Here is a 27974-nt window from a genome sequence, read left to right on the forward strand (position 1 = left end):
TAGGAGCAACCAATGGGGCCAGACACCTTATGTCACATAGTTTCTGCATGAAAGAAAACAGTTAATAAATAATGAAGAGGAGGAATATATGGTGCTGATTCCTGGGCTAATAAGTGGTCAGGGACAAATCTTATTAAATAGTAAATGCTGCTAATTAATTCATCATAAATTCAGCATAGACTCGATCATCTCCTCAAGTAACCCTAAATGCCCATAGGTTTTGCTTCATATGGAGCATTATCCTTCCTTTCTTCTGACTCCCAGAATACCAAGGGAGCCTTCGCCTTCTGTGTGGTTGAGGGGTGTTCAGCATGAATGAGGCATGTTGGTTGCAATGCTTCAACGACATCCTCTCTCTGCTCAGGTCGGACCACACAGAGGAGACGACTGCTTCCTTTCTTCCTTACCCCCTCGCTCCACTAGGTATACGCACCAAGACTCTAAAAGGTCAAAAAGCTTTTTAGTAGTACTACTACTAGTAGTAGTAGTAGTAGTAGTATGCTGTTGTTTTTTTTGTAGCAGAAGAAAGTATAACCTCACGTGAGTTATTTAATAACCTGTGTCTTCAGTTTTGTTCTGTATTGTAAAAAAAATTAGTAGGTGTGTCCAAAATTTTGATTGTTAGCGTGCGTGTGTGGGTACTAGGTTCTGATTTCTCTGCAAGTGAATTAAAGGCTGTTGAATCACATTTACATTTATGGCATTTATCAGATGTCATTATCCAGAGTGACTTACAATCAGTACTTACATTGCCAGTCCCCCTGGAGCAACTCAGGGTTAAGTGTCTTGCTCAGGGACACAATGGTAGTAAGTGGGGTTTGAACCTGGGTCTTCTGGAATCCCAGCAGCATCTTTCTTTTCCTGGTAAGTGAATGGGCCAAATTCAGCCTTTTTGACCAAGCTTACAAAATGAGATCCTCTGACTTCATGGGGGGAATCCCAGTTGATGTTCCTAAAAGTGTGACAACAGCCTGTCTTTCTGCTAGGCTCTGAGTTGGAAGGTAAAATAAATTGGAAAAATCAAGCAATGGTTTCTCTTACGAGATCAGTCCTCATTCTCTTCATTTCTGTTTTTTTACCAAAAAATGTTTTTCTCTTTCTCACAGGCCAGGTATATGGCGGTAGATCCCTGGCTGTGCAAAGGTAACACGAGGAGGGCAGAGATAGAAGAAAGCTGCAAGTGTTTGTCTCTGGAGACCCATCAACCCAGTTGAGGTAAGATTTCACGTACGAGAATTTAACTAAATTCCACCAAAGAGAATAAAGCTGATCTGCGACTATTGCATGATATTAGTAACATTTGAGTGAAGAAAGCTAAATAGTTTTGGATTGTTCACATGGTTTGTTTGGGTGGGTATTATCACAGTTATCACACTTTTCCCATGTTAGTCACATTTAACAAACAAGACAAAACAAGTAAACATCAAATGTCCTTTTAAGTGAAGGGAGAAAATAAATCCAAAACTACAAGGCCCTGTGTTACAAAATGATTGCCCCCCTCTCCTGTTAAAAAATAACTTAAGTGGTTCATTACACATTACAATATCTCTAGCCACAACCAGGCCTATTTTCTGCCACATCTGTTCTGAATCAAGAAATCACTTAAATAAGACTTGCCTAATAAAGTGATATAGACAAAAGATCCTCTAAAGCGAGACATGTCGAGATTCAAAGAAATTCAAGAACAAATGAGAAAGAAAGTTATTGGTTGTAAAGCCAACCACAGTGACGCCATTATCCACAAATGGCGAAAACATGGAACAGTGGCGAACCTTCCCAGGAGTGGCCAGCCAGCCAAAATTACCCCAAGAGCTCAGCAATAACTCATCCAAGAAAACCCCACATCATCATCCAAAGAACTTCAGGCCTCACCTGCTTCAGTTAGGCTCATATTTCATGACTCCACCATTACAAAGGTACTGGGCAAAATGGTATGCATGACAGAGGACCAAAAACCACGGCTGAGCTTGGCCCAATTTTGCATTAAACTTTTTGGAAGGTGTGTGTCCTATTGCAAGTAGAAAAAGAACATAATACCAACAGTAAAGTACGGTGGCGGTAGTGTGATGGTCTGGGGCTGTTTTGCTGCTTCAGGACCTGAAAGACTTACTGTGATAAATGGAACCATGAATTCTGCTGTTTACCTGTGATAACATGGAGGGAACAGAACAAAAGGAGAATGGGATTGAAGAAACACACTTTACTGCTGGGAACTTGCCCACCTGCTACGGTGGCTCTGCCTCACACACTGGTTGTCACTTACACCTTACCTCTGATACGGTAACGGTTCCACCTACTGGCAGGGAGTTAGTCTATGGGTCTTTACGTCTATACATTCTCAGGACACCACACTACCAAGAAACCCTGAAGGAGAATGTCCAGCCATCTGACCATGACATCAAAGTGAAATGAACTTTGGTTCTGCAGAAGGACAATGATCCAAAACACACCAGGATCTCCACCTCTGACTGGCTAAAGAAAAATCAAATAAAGACTTTAAAGTGGCCTAGTCCTGACCTAAATTCTATTGGGGTGATGTGGCATGACCTTAAAAAGGCGGTTCAAAAACATCCAAGTGTAAAAGTGAAGTGATAGTCATTGTGGTACACAGGACATGGTTCACACAATGAAATGTGTCCCTTGGTGAGCAGCAGGCCATGACAGGCACCTGGAAAGCAGTGTGTGGGGACAGTGCTTTGCTCATCGGCACCTTGGCGGATCGGGATTCAAACCGACAACATTCTGATTACGGGGCCACTTCCTTGACCACTAGGCCACCACTGCCCCATGTAGGCCACCATTGCCCCAGGAAAGATGTGTACGTGTTGAAGAGAAGCCCAAGTGCCCATACAACAATTGAACATCTGAAACAACAACTGAAATACAACAATTCTGATGAGTAGGGCAAAATTCCTCCAAAGCACTGTAAATGACTCATTGCAAGTTATTGCAAACGCTTGATTGCCCTCTAAACCTAATAACTGGTTGGGTTATTAGCAACAACTGCAATCACTTTGTCAGCCAGGGCCATGTAGGTTTGGAATTTTATTTTTATTATAATAATAATAAAATAATAAAATAATAAAATCCTTCACTTTACTTCAATTTATGTATGCTTTATATCTGCCAAATATATATATTTTTAAATAAAGTGCCTGAGCTGCCAGAAAAATTAATTTTTATAACAGCACTGGATTGGATTTGGATTTGGACTGGACTGGATCAGAACATGTTCTCTACACTACACTGCAGATGCACACACACACATACACACACTTACTCTCTCTCAATCCCTTTGTTCAGACACTTTGCATTGTAATGCAAAAATGGTTGCCCTTTTTTGTCCCAGAGAGGGGCCGTTTGGCCCTAGGGTGGTAGTAGCCTAGTGTTTAACACACTCGCCTATGAACCAGAAGACCCAGGTTCAAATCCCACTTACTACCATTGTGTCCCTGAGCCAAACACTTAACCCTAAATTGCTCCAGGGGGGACTGTCCCTGTAACTACTGATTGTAAGTGTGGATAAGGGCATCTGATAAATGCTGTAAATGTAAATGTAAACGTATCCCCCTAGTTCTACCAGAGAGGGGCCATGTGGCTTGGTTGTTTTTACATAGGGCCAAATATTTTTTACATGTTTTTTATGGGGGGATGGGGAGTGACACATTCCAATGGGCCACCCATTTACAAATAAATGGGAGCCAACTGTCTGTGATTGAGTTTTAGTTTCAAATCAAGGGGCCATTTGGCCTACCTCTGGTAGGGCTGAGGGGGTCAGAAAAACCTGGGAGTTCTAGTGTTAACAGGGGAAGAAGAATGATTTCAAGCTTGACCCTCCTCTTAAGGCATCCAGTCTGATATTCTAAATCAGTCAGCATGACAGAATGATCTGCAGCCTTGTGCTTGTCAATATTCTCACTTGTGTTAACAACATGATCACTGAAATTATCTCAGCAGGTCCTTTTGTGACAGAGCTTAAATGCAGTAGAAAGATGGACAATTCATCTCCTCACTCTTTACAACATTCTGAAGTAAATGCAAATTGCCATAATAAAAAAACAGAAGCGGCAAACTTTATGAAAACCAGTATTTGTGTCATTCTCAAACATTTTGCCCATGACTTTACAAGATAAATAAACATAGGCACACAGACACATATATATATGTCAGCACTCAAATTGCAGTATATTGATACATCAGGTAAACAATGGGATAATGATGCAATTACTGCAATCTTATCAGATTCAGGTCTGGTGAAATGAATGCATAATAACATAATCCGTACCTTTTTTGTAGCAATAATTAGTTACTTGTCAGTCATTATGATAGAGACAAATCTTTGATGAATACATAACAAATGGCCTTTAATTAATAGGAAAAGCATCCTCATGTTTAATGAGTTGAACTCTGCTGGATATCATGGCCTGGTGGTATCTAAGGTTATAATGTCAAATTGGGTGAAGAATGAGGCCGTGTACATGACATCAAGAAAAAGGAGTGATTTTTAATAACGGGAATGCATGATGGCAAAAACAAATACCATAAAAACAATGTATGCAGCTTCACACTTGGTCAAAACAGGACAGGGAAGTGTGAAAAATGGGTGAAATTGTGTCACCTGGTGAGCAAGTATGAGGGGCCATTTAGAAAGTATTTCAGGCTTTTGTTACACAATCACATGTGAAACACATACACATTTACATATGAAACTGTCACGCATGTGTCCTTGAATGTGAACTTTCATATAGCAATAGTGAACCTTTTCACATGATTATATGCAGAAGATGTCTCACTATGATGGCATATTAGGTCGGTGATGCAAAAAAAAAAAAGGATTTTGAGGAAAATGTCATAATGAGGACCCTGAAAGAAAAGCATATAAGCAGTAGGAAAAAATCACACAAATTTGGGAAAAATTGTTCATTTTTTTGAAAATTAACTTGCAAGCAGATGTTATTTACAACTATAATAGAGGGTGACAGTTTCATATGTGAATGTGTTTCACACATGTTTGTGTAACAAAACATTATAAGGAGCCATTGTCTTAATTTCTAATTTTGTCTACTCAATTAACTCCATACAGTTTGGAGAGGCTGGACACCCAAAATCGTCTTAGTCATGTAACTATGGCTATTTATGGATATCTAACATGGATGATATTATCAAATTCATGTTATGTATATGTTCCATGCATTAATTCTCCTATCCATGACAGAGTCTAAAAATGTATTTCGACTTTCACTCCTTTGCTACGCTCTGTAAATTGGAATGTCTTGAGTACAGGATGGGGACTAAACTATAACGTATAAATATAGAAAGTATGTCTAATGAAAATGTCTCCCATTGTTTTGAAGAAGATTTTATTGCTCCCATGGTGAAGGAATTAAGCTATTTTTGATTATCTACAAATAATGTGTCACATGACACATTCCAGAAATGCTTCATATAAGGTGGAGCAAAAAAGTATTTGGCAGCCACCGACTGTGCAAGTTGTCCCACTTAAAAATATGAGGGGGTCTGTAATTTTCATTATAGGTACGCTTCAACTGAGAGACAAAATGTAAAAAAAAAAAAAAACAATTTATGATTTTTAAAGAATTTATTTATATACGGTACAGAAAATAAGTATTTAGAACCAACAAATAAGCAAGAATTCTGACCTCAAAGGCATGTTACTTCTGGCCTAGTGGGTAAGGAGATGGACCCGTAATCACAAGGTTGTGGGTTTCAAACGCAAATTGCCAAGGTGCCACCGAGGTGCCACTGAGCTTGGTGCCACCAAGCTGTCAAGACCATACACCTACACAAGACTGGACCAAGCTAATCTACAATAGGCAAGCAGCTTGGTGAGAAGAGATGGAACTGTTGGAACAAATATTACAAAATGGAATAAATACAAAATCAATGGTCCTTTGACCTGGCGATTGATAATGGTGATGAAACAGCCCAGAACTACATGGTCAATGAAACTAGTCAATGACCTGAAGAGAACTGGGATGACAGTAACAAAGGTTACTATTAGTAACACACTATGTCATCATGGATTTAAATCCTGCAGTTCTTGAAATGTTCCCCTGCTTAAGACAACACATATCCAGGCCCATCTAAAGTTGGCCAGAGACCATCTGGATGATTGGTAGAATGTCATGTGGTAGAGGATTGGTAGAATGTCACATGGTCGGATGAAATCAAAATAGAATTCTATAGAGTACTCTAGTAGTGAACTCCAATAGAGAATCTGTGCCCAACCACAGCCCCAAAACATCACAGCTCTTGAGAAGATCTGCATGGAAGAATCAGCCAAAAATACAGCTACAGTGTTTGCAAACCTGGTGAAGACCTACAGGAAACATTTGACCTCTGGCATTGTACACCAAGGTTACAAGTATTGAGGTGAACTATTAAAAAATGCTTATTTGCACCATTATACAATAATAAAAAAAATTATAATACAATTGATTTCCTATTTTTTTTTTTCATTCGGTTAAAGTGTACATTTGATGAAAATACAGACCTCTCGAATCTTTTTTAATGGGACAACTTGCACACTTAGGGGCTGCCAAATATTTTTTTGCCCCACTGTATGACTGTTGCCTCATAATGTATGACTGTTGCTTTTCCATAATAGTGACTACTAGCATGGCTGCTGCAATATAAATAAACCTAGATATAAATCTGGAGGGCTCTTACCCTCATTCATAGAATCATTTTGCTATTATGTTATGTTAATTTTTAGAAAATGTGACTTTAGATTTGCAAGATTCTGTAATAGAAGCACAGATTAATTCCATATTGATATGTCTGTATGGTCAAGAGAAATGGTGTCAAAATCTACAACCCACAAAAACAATTGCTTCTTCATTGGAAATTTAGGCATAACTTTATTTCAAAGCTCAATTTTCACTTTCATCCCAAAGAACATGCATGCATCCACTTTACTGACAGAATTCCCTTTCCTTGAAGTGAGATAAGTTAGGAACTACAAGAGCCCTGGGAGAGCATCGCAGGTCCTCCTGTATATCCAAACAGATTTCAAATGCTATTCTGTCAGAGACTTTTTTACATAGAATGAAATTCAAAATTGAATTTTAAGTGAAGGCCAATATTACTGATGCAATCAGATGTTATAGCCATATGTGACTTTCACTGCATGACGTTAGACATGAGCTGATACATTTCTTATAAATGAGCTGATACATTTCTTTTTTCTGTCTTGTATGAAAACGCTATTCAAGTGTTCAAAGAACACTGCCTTCTGTCTGCTTGAATTTTGACCACCCAGGAACATGGATTAACCAGCATAAATCATAACCATTACTGATGATGTGTTTGCTAATGAAAAAGGCCAGGTTCTGTGAAAGTGCTTCTTTCTTGATCAAAGATGCTTTGCATTTCAACTTGGCCAAATCCTCATCTGAATAGCCATTTTCAATGGAAGAAGTTAATCTGTACATGGACAGATTCTACAGCAAGTAGTTTGGACAGTGGTCGTTTATCAGAATCAGATAAATGTAATACAAATTGTAACTTGTTGGCATGTCACAAGGATGGGGTTGATACACACTGGTGTAAGGATTATGTATGGCTGTATTTAAACAATTATTTAGAAATTTTTTATATATGCAGTATGTTTTTATATGTAATTCTCTAAATTCATTTGAACAAGCTCAAGTTTACTCTATCTCCATTTCTCGTTCCATTTAGGAATCCATGAAGGAAGCTGGAGAGCATGAGAGATAAATGAGATCAAGAACAGAAGATGTCATGGAGATTGTCAGTCCAGTGCTTCTTGAGTTGACTTAACCCTGAAAGCAGCAACCCAGCACAGTCTTGGTGATCTTTGCTGGTGGTCCTACATGTTTGGGTGGGGTCAGTGGAGTCTCCTTGAAGCAGCACTAGGAGGGAGGATCCCATAGAACAGACAATCTCTATTTTCTCTGAATATGGGTGGTCCTCATGGTCTCGGGCCAGTTCTGGGAAGCTTTGGTGCCTCCACAGCAGCTTCCCTGGATGTAGTGGGGTGGATGTCTTGGCCAGGTAACACCTCAGCCAGCAGTCTGCTCAACCAGACTACTTTGCTATGGACAGAGCCTTCAAGGAACTCATCTTACTCATTATCGTCTTCCTCGCAAGCTATAGCACAGCTGGATACAATGAAAGCCAAGAACTGGCCAGCACTACTCATCCTGGTCATCATCTTCCTCACCATTGGGGGCAACATCCTGGTCATCTTGGCTGTATCACTGGAAAAGAAGCTACAGAATGCCACCAACTACTTCCTGCGCTCTCTGGCTGTGGCTGACATGCTGGTGGGCATCCTGGTCATGCCCGTCTCACTAGTCAACATCCTATATGGTGAGTGCCCACAGAGTGTCACACTGAATAAGCTGCAAATCACATATCATAAATCCCTGCTGGTGATGCTTTTACATTGCACAGATGCAGCACAAACCAGCCAGTAACAAACAGTGTGTGGGGTCCATCAGTTCTGGACCTTTTTTGTTATTTATTTGGTTAAGGCCATTGGCAGCAGGTGCACACTCACAAAATGAAACTCAGATGGACGGTTGGATCTGGAATGTCTCCCCTTATGTCATCATAAACATGTTGACGCTGAGGTCAGCATGGTCCCCAGGATTGTTTTGGTGGAGGAGGTGCAACAGTCTGGGCAAAAAAGTGAAGTGATTGTCACATGTGATACACAGCAGCACAGCACATGGTGCACACAGTGAAATTTGTCCTCCGCATTTAACCCATCACCCTGAGTGAGCAGTGGGCAGCCATGACAGTCGCCCGGGGAGCAGTGTGTGGGGACGGTGCTTTGCTCAGTGGCACCTTGGCAGATCGGGATTTGAACCGGCAACCTTCTGATAATGGGGACACTTCCTTAACCGCTAGGCCACCATTGCCCCACCTGTGGGCAAGTATCACCAGTCAGCCCAAAACAGATTTGGTTATTGTACATGGCTCAGTCACTGCACGTTCTTACCTCAGAGACATCATAAAATCCATCATCATCCCACAACATTCTGTTGATCTGAATGATATGCTCCACCACATTGTGGCAGAATTGACATGACTTCAGGAAGTTGGAGTGCCTCATATGGTATGGCCATCAATGTCCCCTGACTTGAACCCATATAGAACACGTCTGGGAAGAAGCAGAGACTGAATGATCATACCCCGCCCCCACGTGACCTGGCAGATCTGCGTGTAGCACTTGTGGAAGAGTGGAACGCATTGCCTCAGAACAACATCATGAGGCTAGTGAGGAGCATGAGACGTCGCTGTCAAGCTGTCATTGTGACAATGGTGGAAACATCTGCTACTGACATTGTCATTTTTTGGTTATTTGGAGCGAGCCCTGTTACTGTCTAAATTTTTGGGGTAATAAATACTAAACTTATTAAAATTGTGTTTCTTCTCATACATTATTAGTAAGGGAACGTATTTCATCAAAATTCAGAGCAAATAGGAAAAGCACTCATATCCCTAACTTATGGTGAGTAGTGTGTGTGTGTGTGTGTGTGTGTGTGTGTATGTATGTATGTATATATTGTATGTGTATACAGTACAGGTCAAAAGTTTGGTGAGCTTGAAGAGGTAATCACCTCAAATGGTTTTCCAACAGTCTTGAAGGAGTTCCCAGAGGTGTTTAGCACTTGTTGACCCCTCTGCCTTCACTCTGCGATCCAGCTCACCCCAAACCATCTCGATTGGATTCAGGTCTGGTGACTGTGGAGGCCAGGTCTCCACTTTTTTTAAGTACATAACTCCACATGTGTTGATTCATAGTTTTGATGCCTTCAGTGAGACTCTAACAATGTAAATGGTCATGAAAATAGAACACATTGAATGAGAAGGTGTGTCCAAACTGTATGTATGTGTGTATATTCAAATGTATTTTTATTTGTTGTCTAAACTCTATTGTTACCTTGAGTGCCTTGAGAGTTTGGTAATACATTTTTAATGAGCTCTCAGGGAGGAACATTTTATATATATACATAATGGGTCATTTTTCACAAGCCCTGGTCAGCCACTGTCAGCAAAAGCGCTCATTAGCAAAAGTCCCTGGAGAGAGGGAACCTGGAGTGTCCTTACCCTTACCCTACCCCCATTCCACAGGTTCAATCTGCCAGTGCACCTAAAGATAAAATCAAAAGCCCATAGGGGCTTGCTGTTCAGCACAACACATATATGGAGCACAGCCCTTAATGTGAGCTTGTGTAACAGAGACTGAACTCCAGCACTTCTTAAAATGTCCTCCTGAGCCCCAGCACAGGTACAGTGTGTGAGTAGCTTGAGCTAAAAAATGAACATGTTCATGACTTGGCCTCAGCACCTGTTTCTTTTCTTTTTTAATAAATGAAGCACCGCCTTGGCCCTTCTGTGCATTTCAAACAGCTAAAAAGATGCACAGTGGTGCTCGTTATAGTTGTTGTGGCTCATTAGAGGGACAAAGCATCTTTTGACTAAGCGTTTCTTGCCCTCTAGCAAGCAGTTACTCCTGATGGGTCTCCATTGATCTGGAGGTAGTGTAGCTACATCCACTTAGCTGTGGAGTGGAGCCGATGCTGATTGACTTACATGACAAAGCCATGTAGGGGACAAAAATGGGTATTGATTAGTGGGAGACCTCTTACTGAGCCCTGATTGAACGATTGATCTAATGCACAAACCTCAATATAAACATGTAGATATGAGGAACAAACTCACTGGAACACCTGTGGGGGTAGAGCATTGTCATCCCCCACACACAAACACACACACACACACACACAGCTCCACATTGAAAAAAGAAACGAAGCAGAAGAAGATTCACACACACTGTCACATCCAACGTCTGACACCCAGTCAACGCTCTATAGCTATTAACTTTTCACTGTCAAGAAAATCCACGAGATACAAGTTTGATGTGCTGCTTGCTGACATTCACACAGACAAACACACAAGCATAAACATTTTCTCTCTCGCTCTTACACCAGCTCCTTGGTTCCCTGTGTCATTAACCTAAGTAGACACTTAGCATGAAGATATGGTTCCAACCTAGCTCTCACTCTCACACACACACACACACACACGCACACAGACCAACATTAAATTCCGCACACAGCATCAACTGGAATGGAAATTTGTCCCACATAAATGGATGTGACATGACTTCATTAACACTGCGAGATAAAACACCTATCTCTGCTGCTGTACTAGCTGATACAGAAAAAGGCTTTAGAGACCTTTTTGTCATGGATTTAACTTGTGTAGTTTGGCCACATTTGAAATGCACATTTGATGGAGCCTGCAAGCCTCTGACCATGGCCAAGACTTCCATAAGATGATTGGTATTCTGTATGGCGAACAGTGGGTTTGTTGAAGGGCTTTGTTTGTTCTCTCTATAGATCCAAAAACTCTGACTGTGTCTTGGGTATTTCATATTCTCAGAGATTTCAGGGACAATTTTCTCTGAGCTAAAATCAATTGCAGCAGATGCTGTCCATTCAGTCTCTCTTAATGGCACACAGACACTTGTGTGCAGCCACATCACAGATGCCTTCATCATGTTGGAAGCATGTTAATGGAAGGCCGCAGATGTTCAGAGAGCCTGCAGGCTATTTACTCTGCCTGTGCTGTGTCATGCATGTGCATGTTTGTGTTCATATGCAGGCAGAAGTGTGGTGTTTTTCAGAATTAGTGAGAGAGGGAAATCTGGCTAAAGCTCTGGCAGTCTAACCTCGGAGGTCAAGGCAATTACTTTTATCACAGGCAATCAGTGTGTGTGTGTGTGTGTGAGACTGTGTGTGTGTGTGAAATGGTCCAGTTCAGTGACACATTCCCCCACAATCATGAAGTGTATCTTTCCAAATGTGAATTATACTCTATGGGCAGATTACTTGGAGCAAGGAGGGTGATTCTTTTATATTAAACAACTGAGGAAAAGAAAGTTACTGAATGGCAATCTGGCAAAAATCTTGTGATCCTCCAGGCGATGTGTGTGGATGTGCTGGGGTGGGTTGGCTGTATTTCAGAAGCTAGAAACCGTGCAGACTGTTTTGTGGTTTTGGCATGTTTTCATTTTGGCCACATTAATGAATTGTCTGGTGTACCTGAGATGTATGTGAAGTCACAGTTAGATGATACAGGAATCTGTATGCATGGAGAAAGAACCCTTAAATAGTGAGAGTTAACATCAGCATGAAATTAGTTTCCAGGTTGGAATGAAAACTTGACTCATACCTCTTGGTATGTCCAACACAGTCAACAATAGGGTTCTCCTGCTCATGGTTATGCAGGACAAATGGTCTTATGAATCCACAGAGCCTGTATGCTACAGACAAAAACAGACTAGTTTTACAGCCAATCCATACAGGTGTGGCTGAAGACCTAAGCACACTAGAGGCATTTCCAATTTCAAGATATTAGACCATTAAAAATTGTTCATTTCGGCAGACACGCTGACAGCCCAGCCCAGAAGGGATGTCAAACTGAAAAAAATTTGAACCCATGAAGAGAATAACAATGTCACAGGAAACCCACCTGATAGAATATTATTATTTGACACCCCTTAAAGCCGCCCATTCCAAGTATTTATTACATACAGTTACTACATTAATAAAAAAAAACTGCTGTAAATGGTGCATATTAATTTTAAGAGGCTGAAAGTGCCCTTGGCTTGTCATTCATCCTCACTTCTTAAGTGGCAGCTTCCAGCAAGTCTTCATGGTACTGAAATGCTATGACATGTCATTGGTCACCCACCTTTTACTGATTCCCCACCATTTACCGATTTTCCTCTTTTGAACCACTCTTACATGCAAGAAAAGATTCACAGATGGGCAGTTTTGACATTGCAGTTCACCACCAAGCTGACACATAGACACTGACAGCTGAAACACCTAAAATTGGAGAACCACTGTGTTACGTTGTAAAATGATAAAAATGGAAATTAGGTCATGCTGAATGTTTACGACCCTGTTATCGACAAATTGAAGGAGGTATCACAAACTGTTAAAGGCTTTTGCTTATTGACTCAAAAGTGTAGTGTACAGTCTGTCACAACATTAAAACCACTGACGTGTGAATTAATGTGGTAATAATGAAACCTGACAAAGGGTGGGATATATTTAGGGTAAATCTATATGAATCCGACTAACCCAATTGTGATGCATCATGGAAATGGCAGGCCCTGACAGTCCTGACAGTCCTGGCATACAGTGATTGGTACCAAAAGTGAAACAAGGAAGGACAAGACAGCAGGTCATACACACCCAAGGGTAATTGCTTTCCTGTCTGGTCCAATCCAACAGAAGCCACAATAGCACAAACTGGCAAAAATGCTTACTGTGTATGGTAGTGCATAGCTGCAGAATGGTCAGGATGCCCATGCTGACCTGTGTACATCACAGAGAGCACCTACAATGGGCATGTGATCATAACAATAAACAGCTAGACATGAAGTGATGAAATGAGGTGACCTGGTCTGAATCATATGGATGATGTGTGAGGGTTCTCTTTGGGGAGAAAGCGAGTAGGAAACATTCTACCTACAGAGAGTTCTGCCCCTTCATGGTAACTATATTTCCTGATGGCCTCATTGAACAGACTAATGGTGTTGTCCAGACGTTTGATAGCTCAGAGCTATTTTAGTAGCGCAATATTACTAGAAGGTTTTGTTTTTGTGGCTGATAGATGGTGAGTCTTTTAAGCAAAGACTGTGATTTAACATTTGAAACTGGCATATAACAAGTTCCTCAAATATTCCTGTTAGGTAATCAGGTCCACTGTTAATACATAAATCAAATGACATCAACTCAAATAAAGGAAAAGCCTTTAAAAGATGCTGATTGTTTTGATTCCCATACAAGTTCTGACACACCCAAGATATAACCAGTAAAGTCACCTAATAAGCAAATGCTTTATGATTGTGCTGGTTTGAGAATATAGGTTTCTTCAGATGCTTTTATGGGTGAACTAAAACAAAATCTCATAAAGTACTTATAAAGGCACAAGTTTATATTTAAAAACACATAATGCATTACCTTATTCCAAATCCCATTCCAGGAATTATTTGAACTACTTGGACCCATTGGCAGTGTACATGGCCATAGAAGGCTAGTTGTGTGCAGCTGGTTGTTTAACCACATATTTTTCACTTTATGAAGAAGCACCCTGACATAGCACAGGCTCTGGTTAGTAAGGCCTCTCCATAGAGACCAGTCGACACAGAAAAACATAGTCTACACAGAAGGACACAAAGACAGTGGATGGCCAAATATTACGATCCTGCCTGCTGTTTGTTGCTGGTGGATGTCTTTATTCATCCGCATTTCTAGTCATAATCCCTTTTTATTGGTATTCAAATAATACTTTTCCCCAAAAAAAATCCATTGTACCTTGGAGGTGCAGAAGCAGATGAGTGACCTGGTAACTAGTGTGTATTTTTTTGTGTTGTGTGTGAGAGAGTTGGAGAGTAATCCTGTCCAGACAAAACAACATGACAACGTGCCAACTGGTGCAGCAGCTCCAAAATTCGCATGCATAACGGCCAACATGTGGTGGCCTTAATCGTTAATGGCTCTATTACATAATACACACAAAGCATGCCACCAAGATTGCTCACAAACACAGCCTAAAACAAATGATGTCTAAACTGGCAAAAATGCACAGTCCCTTATAGTTACAGATATGTGGAGACTTGCAGGATGAGTGTTACAGCAGGACACCAGCAGTATTGGATTTGGTTTGCCTTACAAGGAAATATTTAGTTGGGGTGAATTGGGACACCAGCTGTGGATGCAATGTTGATGCTTCGAATGTAGCTGCTTTTTTTTTTTTTTTTGGTTTGCATATCTGACACAGAAGTAGCTAACGTAAGAGAGATTAAATGGGCTCTTCTCATCAGATGTTTCTGATGAGGTCAGAGTTTTCTGGATTAACTCCAGAGTAGAACATATATCAAAGTGTATCCCAGGGTGCACTTTGAGAACCTTAGGTGTCTCTTCTGAGAGATTCATAAATTGAACTCAGGATGACTATAGAGATGAACTTTTACTACTATATCTTCCTACACTTCTGTTCAAAGGTTTAGGGATCACGTTTAGAAATGTTAAATAACAAAATTCAGAAAAAACCTGTCTAGACATTGTTCATGTAAAAGCTGGAAACGTCTGTTAATTATATCATTTCTGCATAAATGAAAAGAGGCCCATGATCAGCATCAGCAACAATTAGTCCACACTTTAAAATGTGATTATTATAAGGCCTTCAGTCGAGCTGGACGTTGCATAATTAAAGGAGCTGGCCTTCTTCAGACTTCATAATAATTTGTTTGTCAGTCACTGTTTCTTCATATTCATATTTTGTAAAAGTTTTTTTCTTTTCTAAATTATCCCAGGCTTTGAAGGGTACAGTATATAACTCAAATTGTATTATGTTTTTTATTATGCAGGTTTATTAAATACAACACCACTTTTTCCAGACATATTAAAAATATTTCCTTTTATTCTTTATCTTTTTTTATTTCTACTTGAACAACATGTTGCACTAATCCTTATGTATTCCACAGCAAGAATTAATAAAAATATTATGAGCCTTGCAATGCACAACAAAAAAAGCACAACTCACAGCTCCAGTCATAATGAAAGTGAATTTATATGTGTTCTGCACAGCACACGGTGCACAGAACGAAATGTGTCCTCTGCTTTTAACCCATCACCTTTCATGAACGGTGGGCAGCCATGACAGGTGCCCGGGGAGCAGTGTGTGGGGACGGTGCTGTGCTTAGTCTCCCATCCAAGTACTAACCAGGCCCAACCCTCCTTAGCTTCCGAGATTAGACGAGATCAGATGTTCTTTGTGGTATGGCCGTAAGCAATGTTTATGTGTCTTTAAAAAAAAGATATGTTTAGCCCGGCTGCTGATTAAGATGTGGGAGCACGCTTTCTTTTAAATCTAATCTCCCACTTGTGCCAGTTTAGTGTGTCATGGGATTTGCTGCAGTTCTACCAGCCTGACAGAAGCTGCTCCTCTGGATACCAAGCATTGGGGGGGTTGACTGTCCCACAGACGCATTTAAGCACAGCACATACACTCACAGTCACACAGAAACCCACACAGCCTTGCTGACACTTAATAGGTTCATTTCCAATCCTCAGCTCCCATCGTTAATCAATTGAAAAAGGGATGACAACTCCCTCTTATTCTACCTTCTTTTGTATTCAGTGTAAGATGATTACTTTTTTCTGTAGCAAGCAGCAGATAGTATGAATAAGAGAGTGAGAGACTCTCTACTAACTACTGTTAACTACAAAAGCATTCATTCTTTTTTGAGAGTGTAAAGGTAGGCAGGAATAATAATTATTGAAATAAATATTGAAATTAGCTAATCCCACCCATGGTAAATCTGTACTGCTGGTGTGGGTTTGAATCTTACCCTGGGTGAAATTCTGGGCCTTATGTGTGAAAGCTTGTATTGGTTTCATTCCCTAGCTTTAGTTTTATGCAGTTTTATGATATTAAAGTAGCACCAGCATGTGGGTGTGTGTGATGGACCAGTGCTCTGCACAGTGTTTATTCCTGCTTTCTGCCCAGAGATTGCTGGGATCGACTGTAATACCTGTAATAAAATGAATTAGATGGTTGATCTGGGTGGACCCTTGGATGTGCAAGAAATGACTGGATGACTCATTACTGAGATCATTACATTAAAATCTAAGAGCATGCATCAAACCTAACAATCAGGATGCTCTCCTGCTCTCCCATTTGGCAGAAGAAACTTTAAGTGTCTGGTTAAAGCGCATGGTAGCATCTGGCAATGATTTTACTTTGAGGTGTGGCTCTTGACCATACAGATTTACCTGGCCCAGGTGAAGCTGATGTAACCTACCAACCTGTTATATGTTTCTCACTGAAAATTCTGGCTTCACCAGTGGTGGAGGAAGTACTGATGCTTAGTACTTAAGAAAAAGTACAAGTAACCTGCAAAATATGTACAAAATATGTAAAAGTAAAAGTGCTACATCAACAATCTTACTTAAGTAAATGTCCTAAGTACTTACTTTTAAATTTACTTTAAAGTTTTTTTTTTTAAGTAAAAGTACTCACACAATGGTTTGTCTCAACATCTAGGGTGTGCCATTTTGTAAAAGCATAGTACATATACTGACTTATGCCTGTACTGATGTCATTGCTCTTAATAATTACAAGCAATTATACAGTATATGTGTATTGGAAAGTTTGGTGTGCTTATTGTGCGTGCACTCTGCAATACTGTGTGTACCTTAGAATTATGTGGATGTCTACTAGGTATGACAGATAGAAGGAGAAGACTGAAGGAGGTTCAGATAGAAGGACGTTGTATTGAAAATGTGAACTAGTTAATTTTTTGAGCTGTGAACTTGGTTAAAATGTTTTAAAAATTAACTATGATCGTGAACTAGTTCTTTTTCATTATGCTAGCAAAGACATTAAGCTATCTTCTCTGAGCTAATAAACCAGTTTTATCCTACCACCATGTTAAAAAATAATGAAGCTACACTGGTGTGATTTTTATACTATTTCTGTATGTCAGCATACATTTTGCTAGATAATAGTATCATAACATACCCAAAAGCATTGCATACCATAGCATAGCTTACCTCTATATGTTTTATCAAATTTCAACAGGAGTTTGGCAACAATGGCAACAATTCTTTATGTTGAGGCAGGCATGGGATGCAAAGAAATCGCAAGGACTCATTCTTTGCTCCTTTGTACTCAAATAAATTTCTGTCATGATCCGGACCGGCAGGGTGGATCCGGAGTTCGGACCGGAGTTTCATGTTGGTCTCGTGTAATGTTCCCTGATCGTGTTCACCTGGTGTATATTTATATAATTGTATAAAACTATCCTCTTCGTTTCTGTTCGCCGTCAGGTCACTGCATGTTAATGTTCCCTCGTCGTGTGCAGTTTGTATTAAACACTTGTCGTGTGAAGTCGTGCATATGCGTCCTCCTTCATCGCCATGTCCAGCCCCAACGTGACAATTTCCTAAATCCGGCCAAGGATTTCTTTGTGATTCAGAGCTGCAGGGCTCATGTTCACGCTCAGTTAATGCAGCTCTGGGTCCATGTTGAATGTCTCGTCTTCTTGAAATCAAGCCGGTCTACCAGCTCGTGCTGCTAACTGACGCGCGCTCTGCCATCATTGGAGGCGAACTATTTTTTCATGCAAGATTTTGAGGAAATTGTGTTCATAAAATGTAACGAGTAATGGTATAAATTGTAGAAATGTAGTGGAGTAGAAAGTACAGATAATTGCCGCAAAATGTAATGGAGTAAAATAAAAAGTATGCATTATTATTTTTACTTAAGTAAAGTACAGATACCTAAAAATGTACTTAAGTACAGTAACGAAGTACAAATACTTTGTTACATTCCACCACTGGGCTTCACTGGCCAGTCGTAATTGCCAGTGAATATATTTTGCATGATTATGTAACTGCAATGGCTGAAAGAGGTGTAATTTTTTATTGTCTATGGATATAATTAATAATGTCATTCCAGCTTCGTCATTCTACTAACATACAGGATGACTTACGAAAACAACTGGACACTCTCAGGCTTCCAGGTCCCGGTGTTGCCTGGTTCTGGTGCCTGAGGGAATTGCGGTGTGCCAGAAACCAAGAGCACGGGAAATGGCTCTCCTGTCCATCCTAGTATCTAACGTCTGTTCCCTGGACAATAAACTGGACTACCCAGCGGGAATATACAGACTTTTTACTGAGATGTGGCTCAGTGGGCAAATGTTATTGGAGGCTGTAACCAATGGCGACAACACCATCAACTTGGAGGAGTACACGACATCAGTGAACAGCTTCATCAGCAAATGCACTGATGATGTTATAGTCTTCAAGTCCATCACCACAAGATCAAAGCAGAAGCTGTGGATGACAGCAGAAGTACGTGAGCTGCTAAAAGCTCGGACTTCAGGAAGGTTAACAAGGTGGCCCTAAGATCAGTGAGGACCAAACTGTCTCAAGCCATTAGAGCGACAAAGCGTGCACACGGGCAGAAAATTCACAGCCACTTCTGGGACAACGGTGACACACGGGGCATGTGGCAGGGTGTCCAGACCGTCACAAACTAAAACCTAAAAATGTGACAGTGACCCCTCCCTACCAGATGTGCTGAATGACTTCACATGATTCGCCAAACAGAACGGCGTGACTGCGAGGAAATCCAACTCTTCTTCCAATGATCAGGTACTGTGTTTAACCACGAAAGGCTGCTGGACCAGACAATATCCCTGGAAGATGCTCAGTGAATGTCCAGACCACTATCTCACTGAGCACCACCTTTGTTCCAGCGTGTCTCAACACCACCACCATTGTTGTCCTGCCAAAAAGTGTTCAGTGTCGTGTCTCAATGACTAACGTCCCGTTGCACTTACACCCATCATGAAGTGCTTGAAGAGGCTGGTCATTTACATTTACAGCATTTATCAGACGCCCTTATCCAGAGCGACTTACAATCAGTAGTTACAGGGACAGTCTCCCAGGAGCAACTTAGGGTTAAGTGTCTTGCTCAGGGACACAATGGTAGTAAGTGGGATAGTCATGAAACATATGAAGACCACAGCTCAAACCACGTCATCAAGTTCGCTGATGACAAGACGGTGGTGGGTCTCATCAGCAAGAACGATGAGTCAGCGTACAAAGAGGAGGTGCAACAACAGACAGACTGGTGTAATGTCAACAATCTGTTTCTGGACGTGGACAAAACAAAAGAGATGATTGATTATTTCAGAAGAGAACGGAAGGACCACTCTCCACTTAACATAAACGGATCTTGTGTTCCTTGGTGTTCAACTAGAGGAAAATCTTTCCTGGGCTCTACTGCATCACTGTCTGGTTTGGGAACTGCACTGCATTGGACCGCAAGACCCTACAGCGGATAGTGAGGACAGCTGATAAGATCATTGGAGTCTCTCTTCCCTCTATAATGGACTTTTACAACACACGCTGCATCTGGAAAGTCACCAGCATTGTGAAGGACTCTACACACCCCTCACATGCACTCTTCACCCTCCTGCCGTCCAGAAGAAGGCACTGAAGCATTCAGACCCTCACTGCCAGACTCTGCAACAGCTCTACAAGTATTAGTTAAATGTTACTCTTGAACTGCCTGTGTCCCCTGTTTGCACTTCATGTAGCCCAGTTTGTCTCTGTCACACATGCACTTTGTCAGTATGTAACTTTGTTTAATTTTTCAAATTTTACTTGCAGAACCAGGTTCCGGAGAAACGTTTTTGAAATGACAATAAATTCAACCTGAACTTGAACTTAAAAGAATAATGTGTGATGAAAAACTGCCATGAGCTGAAAAATTTCCCATGTGTTTTGCTACACTGAATGATTATCCATTATTTTTATATCACAACAAAGGTGCTACTTTACACCAGTCGTAGTGCATTACTGCGGGAGAGAAAGGGGACTGAGAAAGGGTTGGAGGTCATTCTTATTTAATTCTTACTTCATAAAGGTTGTTTCATAAACCATTGAGTACTTTATGGGAGTTGTACTTTTTAGGATTTGTAGCAAATGCATCTTTAAATAGTTTATATGCGACCTGAGAGTCATCATTCAGTGAAGGAATGCTATATAACAAGATATGCAAATTTTCTCTGCAAGTCTGCTGAGTTCAAATGTCACATTCATGCTGAACTGCCCAGAGTCTTGACAACATTTCCCCTGACAGCGTGCAGATATGCCAGTTACCAAGTCTCATCCATATGTAACAGGCTCTGTGTAACAGGTATTCATTTAATCATCTGGTAACTGCAGGATGTGCATCATTTTAACACATTCACAGTTGCCATTTAACTCTGTGAGGAGATGCTTGTGTGACTAGAATGCGTAAAAATACATTTATTTATCTCACCTGCATTGCTTCATTTTCTTACCACTCATTTTTACAAAGAATCTATTTGTTGTGGCTCCCCCTAGTGGATGAAATGTACCTCTAATTCAGTATTTCACATGCCAGACACTGATTCAAATTTCAGATGTCATCATGACCGATTTGAGTTGTACCTTGGTGATATAATTTCAAAGGTCACTTAAATCAGTCATTTTGGAGTTGTTTTTTAGTATTATTTTTAATATCATGATTTTACTCATGGCTCATGTAATGTGCATGTTATACTTGATATACTTAAAGTGTTTCTATGTTAAACCATTTCTGGACAAAAGCAATTTTGGCCCTGCAGCTCAAGGGAGTGTCAACTGTATATCATTGTTTCAAATTGTTTCATTACATTTGTATTAAAAAGTCCTACCTATAATATTTAAACCATGTGTGCTTTAAAGTAAAAAAATACGCACGAAGAGGCTTTATTTATAAATGTCTGATAAATGCTGTGAATGTATTTTTAACATATTAGAGGATAGAGGGTGTGATAGTGAGCAAAATGTGTAATTCAGACAGTGGGGTGGAAGATCATTACTTTTAAGTTCTGTCTCCTGAGGTCTTTTCTTTTCCTCTCTACCCCACCTCTTTGCTTTTAATCCTGTCATTCCTTCATGCCCCCTGACAGACTGGTCGTTCCCCTGCTCACCCCCACCCTCAACATGCCACTAGACTCAAAATTCTCAGAATTATTTTTAGTTTTGGCAATTACAGAGGACTCAGACTGTTATAAATGTGACAGGCAAAGAACAGAAGAACAAAGTGAATGGACATAAATAGAGAAAATCCCTCTCCAGCAGGCATCTTTTTTTTCTTGCTGCCAAAGTGGCAGGGAGCCACCCCTTCCCCACAGGATTTTAATCCAAGCCTCTGCAGGCCTGCTGTGTGCAGGGATACCCCTGAGTGGTGATTATGGATCAGACTTGACCAAATGCCAGTCATAAACCTCAACGCTATGAGCTAAAGTGCTAAGCCAGTTCTAACGGTCAAGCTTCAGTCATGTGTTTCGTTTCATTTACCATCCTGAAGCAGTCCTTCTCCTGCTCTCTCTCCGTTTCATGCTGTCTCTGTCTCAGAGACAGCAATAGACAGAATCTCTTACACCCCTTTTTCATTCACCATTAATGTACATAATAAAGGCTTTCTTTTCATGCATCACTCCTTTCCCTTCATCTACAGCTCTGCCTCTGCACCTCTATCTGCAACCTGATCAGCCTTCTTTCTTTGCATGATGGCATCAGTAACAAAGCAGCTGTTCAATTTATTCAGACATTCATTAATTTAACAGAAACATGAACGCTATTAAAAGTGTTTTCTCCCTTCTGTCCTATCTTTACCTCAGATTATGCCTGGCCACTACCCAGCACTCTCTGCCCTATCTGGATCTACCTGGATGTGCTCTTCTCCACGGCGTCCATCATGCACCTGTGCGCCATCTCGCTAGACCGATATGTGGCTATCCGCAACCCAATCGAGCACAGCCGCTTCAACTCGCGCACCAAAGCCATGCTGAAGATTGCCGCTGTCTGGACCATCTCCATCGGTGAGGAGAAGCAGCATTCAGACCTGCTGTCCAGCTGGAGCACACAAGACCTTGCAGCCAAACACTGATTTAAACCTAACCCTAAAGTACACACATGCACACGGTATTAAAAAGTATGTACATGCTATCGCTTTTTTTTTTGGTTTTTGTTTTATATATTACGTGTATAGATATACTGAAGCATGGCTCTTTAAGGTTGGGCTACCTGGTAAATTGTAACTACATGGGTTAAGTGTAAGGTCAGGTTTCCACAGGATTTATCTCAACAGAATCCGCTTGATCGTTATCTGTAACTACTCTTTTTGTTGCACCCATTTATTTATCCGTGTATATCCTGAGGATGCTTTTTTGAACAGATTGCCTACAGTGTTTAGTGCTATGTGTAATATAGTCTTTCACAATGATTCCATTCTTTCATTTGCATTCCTTCATGTGGCTGGCAGTGATAGTCAGGAGCAGAGGAAGCAACTTGCTCAAGGACACAGTGGTAGTGAGTGGGCTTAGAACCCATGGAATGTGTTGTCGTGTACTGCCATGACTCTAAATCATTTAAAAAAGCGATATATGTCAACCCCTTCAAATTTCAGGAATCAGTGCCATAGACTTTAGATTATTCTGTGTAATATTATATTTTATTCAAGTACTTGTTAATGATGTAGTGACTACATCTAACAAAGCAACGCAATGGAGTCCAGAAGTCGTTAAGGAGTTCATTTGTAGACCAGTGAAAGGATTCAGGTCTTCTGTGCAGATAGCTGCCTTGATGAAAGCTCTGGTTAGACTGAGAGGTGGGTCTATGCTCCTTGAAGCACTTTGGCAGTTCTGGTGAGCCTGTAGGGAATGCCGTACGTGAGTGAACATCCGCTCTCGTAAAAGGCCCGGATCTCTGTCTCCGTCACTCTGTCAGTTTGGATTGTCAAGGCTGCAGTATTTCCTCTGACAGCTGGCGGGGGCTGAGCCTGCGTTCGGTCAGTCTCTCACAGTGATTCGGACTGCCTTATGTTCCGTTTTCGAATCAAAATGTGCTTCATCCATGTAAGTTTTTGTTTATTTTCTTTTTTGTTTATGGCTATTTGATTTGGCATCAGTTAGGTAAGAGGACGCTCTCTGATCATCTTTATTAAATCCTCAGCATCTGTGTTTCTTTATTTACTCCTGCCAATGCACCCCCCCCCACACACACACACACACACACACACACAGACACACACAATCTCTCTCTCTCTCAGATTACGGTGGGGAGGTGACTCATGACAGCTCTACCTAGAGAGCATCTGTAATGCGAAGTGACAGAAGGAAGCCATTATAATTTCCTACTTTGGACCATGTAGGTGTTGTTCTGCAACAACAAGTTCAAGACGACAAGCAACCCGCTGTCACCTAAAGGCTTCTACATTTCTCCTAGTCCATCTTTCTCTCTCTCTCTCTCTCTCTCTGTGTGTATGTCATGCCCGAGGTGCAGAGGAACGATGGAGTTTTTTTGTACAGGGAAAAAGTAACGTCAAACAATCCACCATGCCTTGCGCTAAACAAACGGGTCATCTCTGGTTATTTGGTGTGCTGAGTGTCACGCAGCCTGACACTGCTGCCTGCTAGTACAATGCGCCAAGTCCAGAACCTTACGCGTAGCTCAGACCACTCCTGGGCTTACACCCATTCCTGTATGGCACATAGACAACATAGAAACAATGAGCACAAGCCAATCTTGCGGTGACAACATTAGACATGGTAGACACTTCAGGGTTCAGACATAGAGAACACCTGGGGATCACGCAAGCAACTGCTGACATAACATGCTGCAACTGACACTCGTTACATGGTGAGGGTCCCTATCCATGCCGCAGTGCCCTAGGGAGGGACATGATCAAGAAGCAATAACCCGGAAGTGAGAGAAGGATAACGGCAAATGCACACTACGGGATGAGGACTTACCTGGAAGTTGCGGCCACTCACGACACGACAAGCAAACACAGACATTAACCCTAATACTCACGGGAAGGGGATTGTGTTGTGGGAGGCGGAGCCAGGGTGGACTAGACAGTGTATCTCTCCAGAGACTCTATTGTCCTCTCATTCTTTTTATCTAATTTAGGAAAGTGAAATAAAACATTCTTTATTGTCAAAGCAATAAAGAATTCAGAGTTTGCTGTGAACAATGTCATATTGAAAGGGATTGTGCATAACAATTCAACACATTCACCGCTGTTACAGAATGTTACAGACAGTTTCAGCTTATATTGCAATTTGTGACAGTGCAATCCTTTCAACACTGTACGTTTTTTTTTTAAACGATAATTTGAAATAAATATTTAGAACAAATATAACTGAAGAAAGGATTTGCACGATATTCAGTTTGTCCGACCGCTACACTTTCCTTTATTTTTAAACCCATCAACTTCAAAAGCCTGGCAGTCCTTAAGGAGATCTCGCTCTTCCTTTCACATTCTCCCGCCCGCCCCGTAGCTTCCTCCAGGCTTCTTCTTGCATTAGAAAGGCAACTGATGCACACTTACTTGGGGCGGATTTACACATCCTGATATTTTAAAATCCTTGCCCATATTACACCCTCTAATCTGTTGTGGCCTATTTTCATTTTATCCTCAAATAGTTGAACCTTGCTCATCCCTGATGGTCTGATTTAAGTATCTGAATAAAGGATAAAATCCAATATTTAACATCTAAAAAGGAAAAGACTGCATGTTATTTACAGAAATTTTGTATCATGTTTTTACAATATATGTTGCACTGTCTCTGGTCTATCTATTATGTATTTAATATTATAATGTACAAAGCAAAAAGTCAAAAAGAATTGCAACACACTGCATCACATACATATGTGTCCATGTCCTATGTATTTTTCCCAGGTAGGGAACCACTGGCTTTGACAATCTTTATGTAGAGTCTGTTAGGTTATTTTGAAGGGACAGCAAATTAGCACATTTATACATTCTGTACCCTGACTATTTTACACTAAATCAAAGTGTCATACCTTAAGTGTTAAAATAAATAAAAAAATCTGAGAGGTGTACTTACTTTTGTGAAATACTATACATAGTATCTCACTACACATACTGTACATAATATTTCTCTGTCTGTCATTTCCCAGGCATCTCTATGCCCATCCCAGTGATTGGGCTCCTCAAAGAGGACAAGGTGTTTGTGAATGGCAGCTGTGAGCTGAAAGAGGAGCGGTTCATGCTGGTGGGCTCCTTCGTGGCCTTTTTCATCCCTCTGGTCATCATGGTGGTCACCTATTGCCTGACCATCCAGGTGCGGCAGCTGCTGTTTTAAAAGCAACATTCAGTTTGAACATTTTCAGCAGTTTCAGAAGAGCTATACTGAAATCCAAGCACTGTCTGTGACGCTGATCCTGGAGTGTTTAGTATTTAGAGCCACTCTGTGTTAATGACCCTGTTGCATTTTCTCATGTTTATTACAACAGGTTTTGCAGCGTCAGGCCACCGTGTTCCTCTACGAGGGGAAAAACTCATCCTCCCAACAGCCTCTGCAGCCACCAGCTCCAGTTCCTATTACACAGGCTACACCTCCAGCCCCAGGCTCTACGTCGTCCACCTCTTCCTCCCTGACTGTGGTGGTGCCTTCCTCTGCCCAGCAGAGCGGCCTGAACTGGCTGAAGAGCAGCCTAGCGGGAGCCACACTGCCCCACAGCTCCACTGCATGCTCCATCATCCCGGGCTCGGAGGCGCCCTCGCAGCTCAGTTCCCCGGCCGCTGGAGGCAGGGATGGAGGCGGCGGGGGCAGCTACCATGGGGGTGGCCGACGGGGCATGATGCAGGCAATCAAGAACGAGAAGCGAGCGTCCAAGGTGCTGGGCGTGGTCTTCTTCCTCTTCCTCATCATGTGGTGTCCCTTTTTCATCACCAATGTGCTGTTCGCTCTGTGCCATGAACCTTGCAACAGTGAGCTGATGGCCAAGCTGCTCAATGTCTTCGTATGGATTGGTTACATCTCCTCGGGTGTCAACCCACTGGTTTACACGCTCTTCAACAAGACCTATCGTCGAGCTTTCTCCAACTACTTGCGCTGTCGATACCGGGGCTCATCCAGTGGAGCAGGGGCGCTCATTAAGCCTGTTACACTCAACGTGATTTCTTGTCCCTCCCATGTTGTCACACCTGTCCTGGATTGTGGAAAAGATGGGGCCGTGGACCGTAACAGCAACTGTAGAAATGGAGACGGCAGCACTCTGAGGAGCCTGGAACTGGATGAGACCTCGGAAGGGTTGGAGATGCAGACTGGCTTGCCAGAAATGCTGTCTGTCAACAGCTGTTACACCTCCAGGGAACACACCAGCAGTGTATGAATGGTTGGTTGGACTGGGAGGGCCCATCAGCAACCAGGAACCTTGCAAGTAGCCTGTACATGGAAACTGGCAGTGGGATTTCCAATAGGGTTTGTCATGGATGAATATTGCACCTGTCTTACCTCCTTAACAAATCAGCAAATAATGTTGAGGCTACTTGCAAATGCAAGTTATCTCATCTAAGAATGAGAAGAGTTTGTGTTTACGTGCAGAAATAAGTGTTATTTTGTAGTGAATTGGACAGTTTTTGTTTCTTCCATTATGTTTCTTCCATAGTTGACCTAACAGTACTGGATTGGCAAGCCCTGCCTATAGAGCCAGAGCGCCCTCATGTGGTAGTTGTAGTCATTTTCTTTGTCTGCCAAATCAAACAGTAAAGTTAAAACATTGCTAAAGGCTGTTTACCCGTGCTTAGCAGCAGTATATTTTTTTCAACCTATAAACAGGGTACTAGTGGACTCCATAAGGCTTATCTCATTGTCCAAGAATCCTAACCAAGGAAGCGATAGAAAGTGTGCCCACAGGAGTCCCATGTTCCAGCTGAGAATGCAGCCTCATTAATTACCACAGCAAACCTATATAATGGAATGTAATTCAAACCTGCTCTTTCTTCATGGATCAGACGTGTGTATGCCGATGGAAAGGGATTTATTCAGAAATAGTGCTTCCAACCTCATAGTTTAGGTTGCCCAGAGCCTTGTGGCCTTTAAGTGCAGACTTAATTTTTTTCAAATTGATTTTTGTTGTCGTAGATGTGTTTTAAAAAAAGAGAGTGACTATGTGGCAATAGCATGAAGCTGACCTGAATTTAAATACTCAAATGTGACAGGTACCATGCACAAAATATTACAGATAATATTGGTGCAGCAGGCTGAAACAAGTCCATGAGTGTGTAAACCATTCGGAGAAGACCCAGACATTTGAACATTGCATCTGAAGGATTTTCAAAAAACTCAACCTGCTGTGTATATTGCTGTTAATGTTAAACAGTAGCTGTGTGTGGAGCTAGAAAACATGTTTGTATTTAGCCTTGCTGTTTTAACTGCCATTTTTATACCATTGCCTGTGAATGTTTGTCCATGAACACTTACTTTGTTTACACACACACAATGTTATCTCATTTTTTTTGTGATGCTGCTATCTATTTATTAAAAGTTCATTACTTTG

General features: G+C 41.3%; 1 protein-coding gene across 2 annotated transcripts; it reads left to right on the forward strand.

Annotated features, from left to right (window-relative positions):
* Window positions 1-1037: 1037 nt before the first annotated feature.
* htr2cl1 (5-hydroxytryptamine (serotonin) receptor 2C, G protein-coupled-like 1) lies at window positions 1038-27974 on the forward strand. Of its 2 annotated transcripts, XM_028980995.1 has the most exons (6): window positions 1038-1215; window positions 7705-8037; window positions 8134-8355; window positions 22283-22483; window positions 25590-25753; window positions 25926-27974. In XM_028980995.1, the coding sequence occupies exons 2-6, from the start codon at window positions 7944-7946 to the stop codon at window positions 26805-26807; spliced, it is 1563 nt and encodes a 520-aa protein (XP_028836828.1). In that variant the 5' UTR covers window positions 1038-1215; window positions 7705-7943; the 3' UTR covers window positions 26808-27974. The 2 variants fall into 2 exon arrangements, with proteins under 2 accessions (XP_028836828.1, XP_028836821.1); XM_028980988.1 differs by having other exon boundaries at window positions 7705-8355.

The sequence above is a fragment of the Denticeps clupeoides genome, chromosome 1 (assembly GCF_900700375.1).
Source record: "Denticeps clupeoides chromosome 1, fDenClu1.1, whole genome shotgun sequence".
Lineage (NCBI taxonomy): Eukaryota > Metazoa > Chordata > Actinopteri > Clupeiformes > Denticipitidae > Denticeps > Denticeps clupeoides.

Coding starts and splice junctions, on each gene's coding strand:
- htr2cl1 (XM_028980988.1), top strand. CDS start 7,944: ATGGGTGGTCCTCATGGTCTCGGGCCAGTTCTGGGAAGCTTTGGTGCC. Junction 8,356..22,282: donor ACTAGTCAACATCCTATATG/GTGAGTGCCCAC, acceptor TCTTTACCTCAG/ATTATGCCTGGCCACTACCC. Junction 25,754..25,925: donor CCTATTGCCTGACCATCCAG/GTGCGGCAGCTG, acceptor TTATTACAACAG/GTTTTGCAGCGTCAGGCCAC.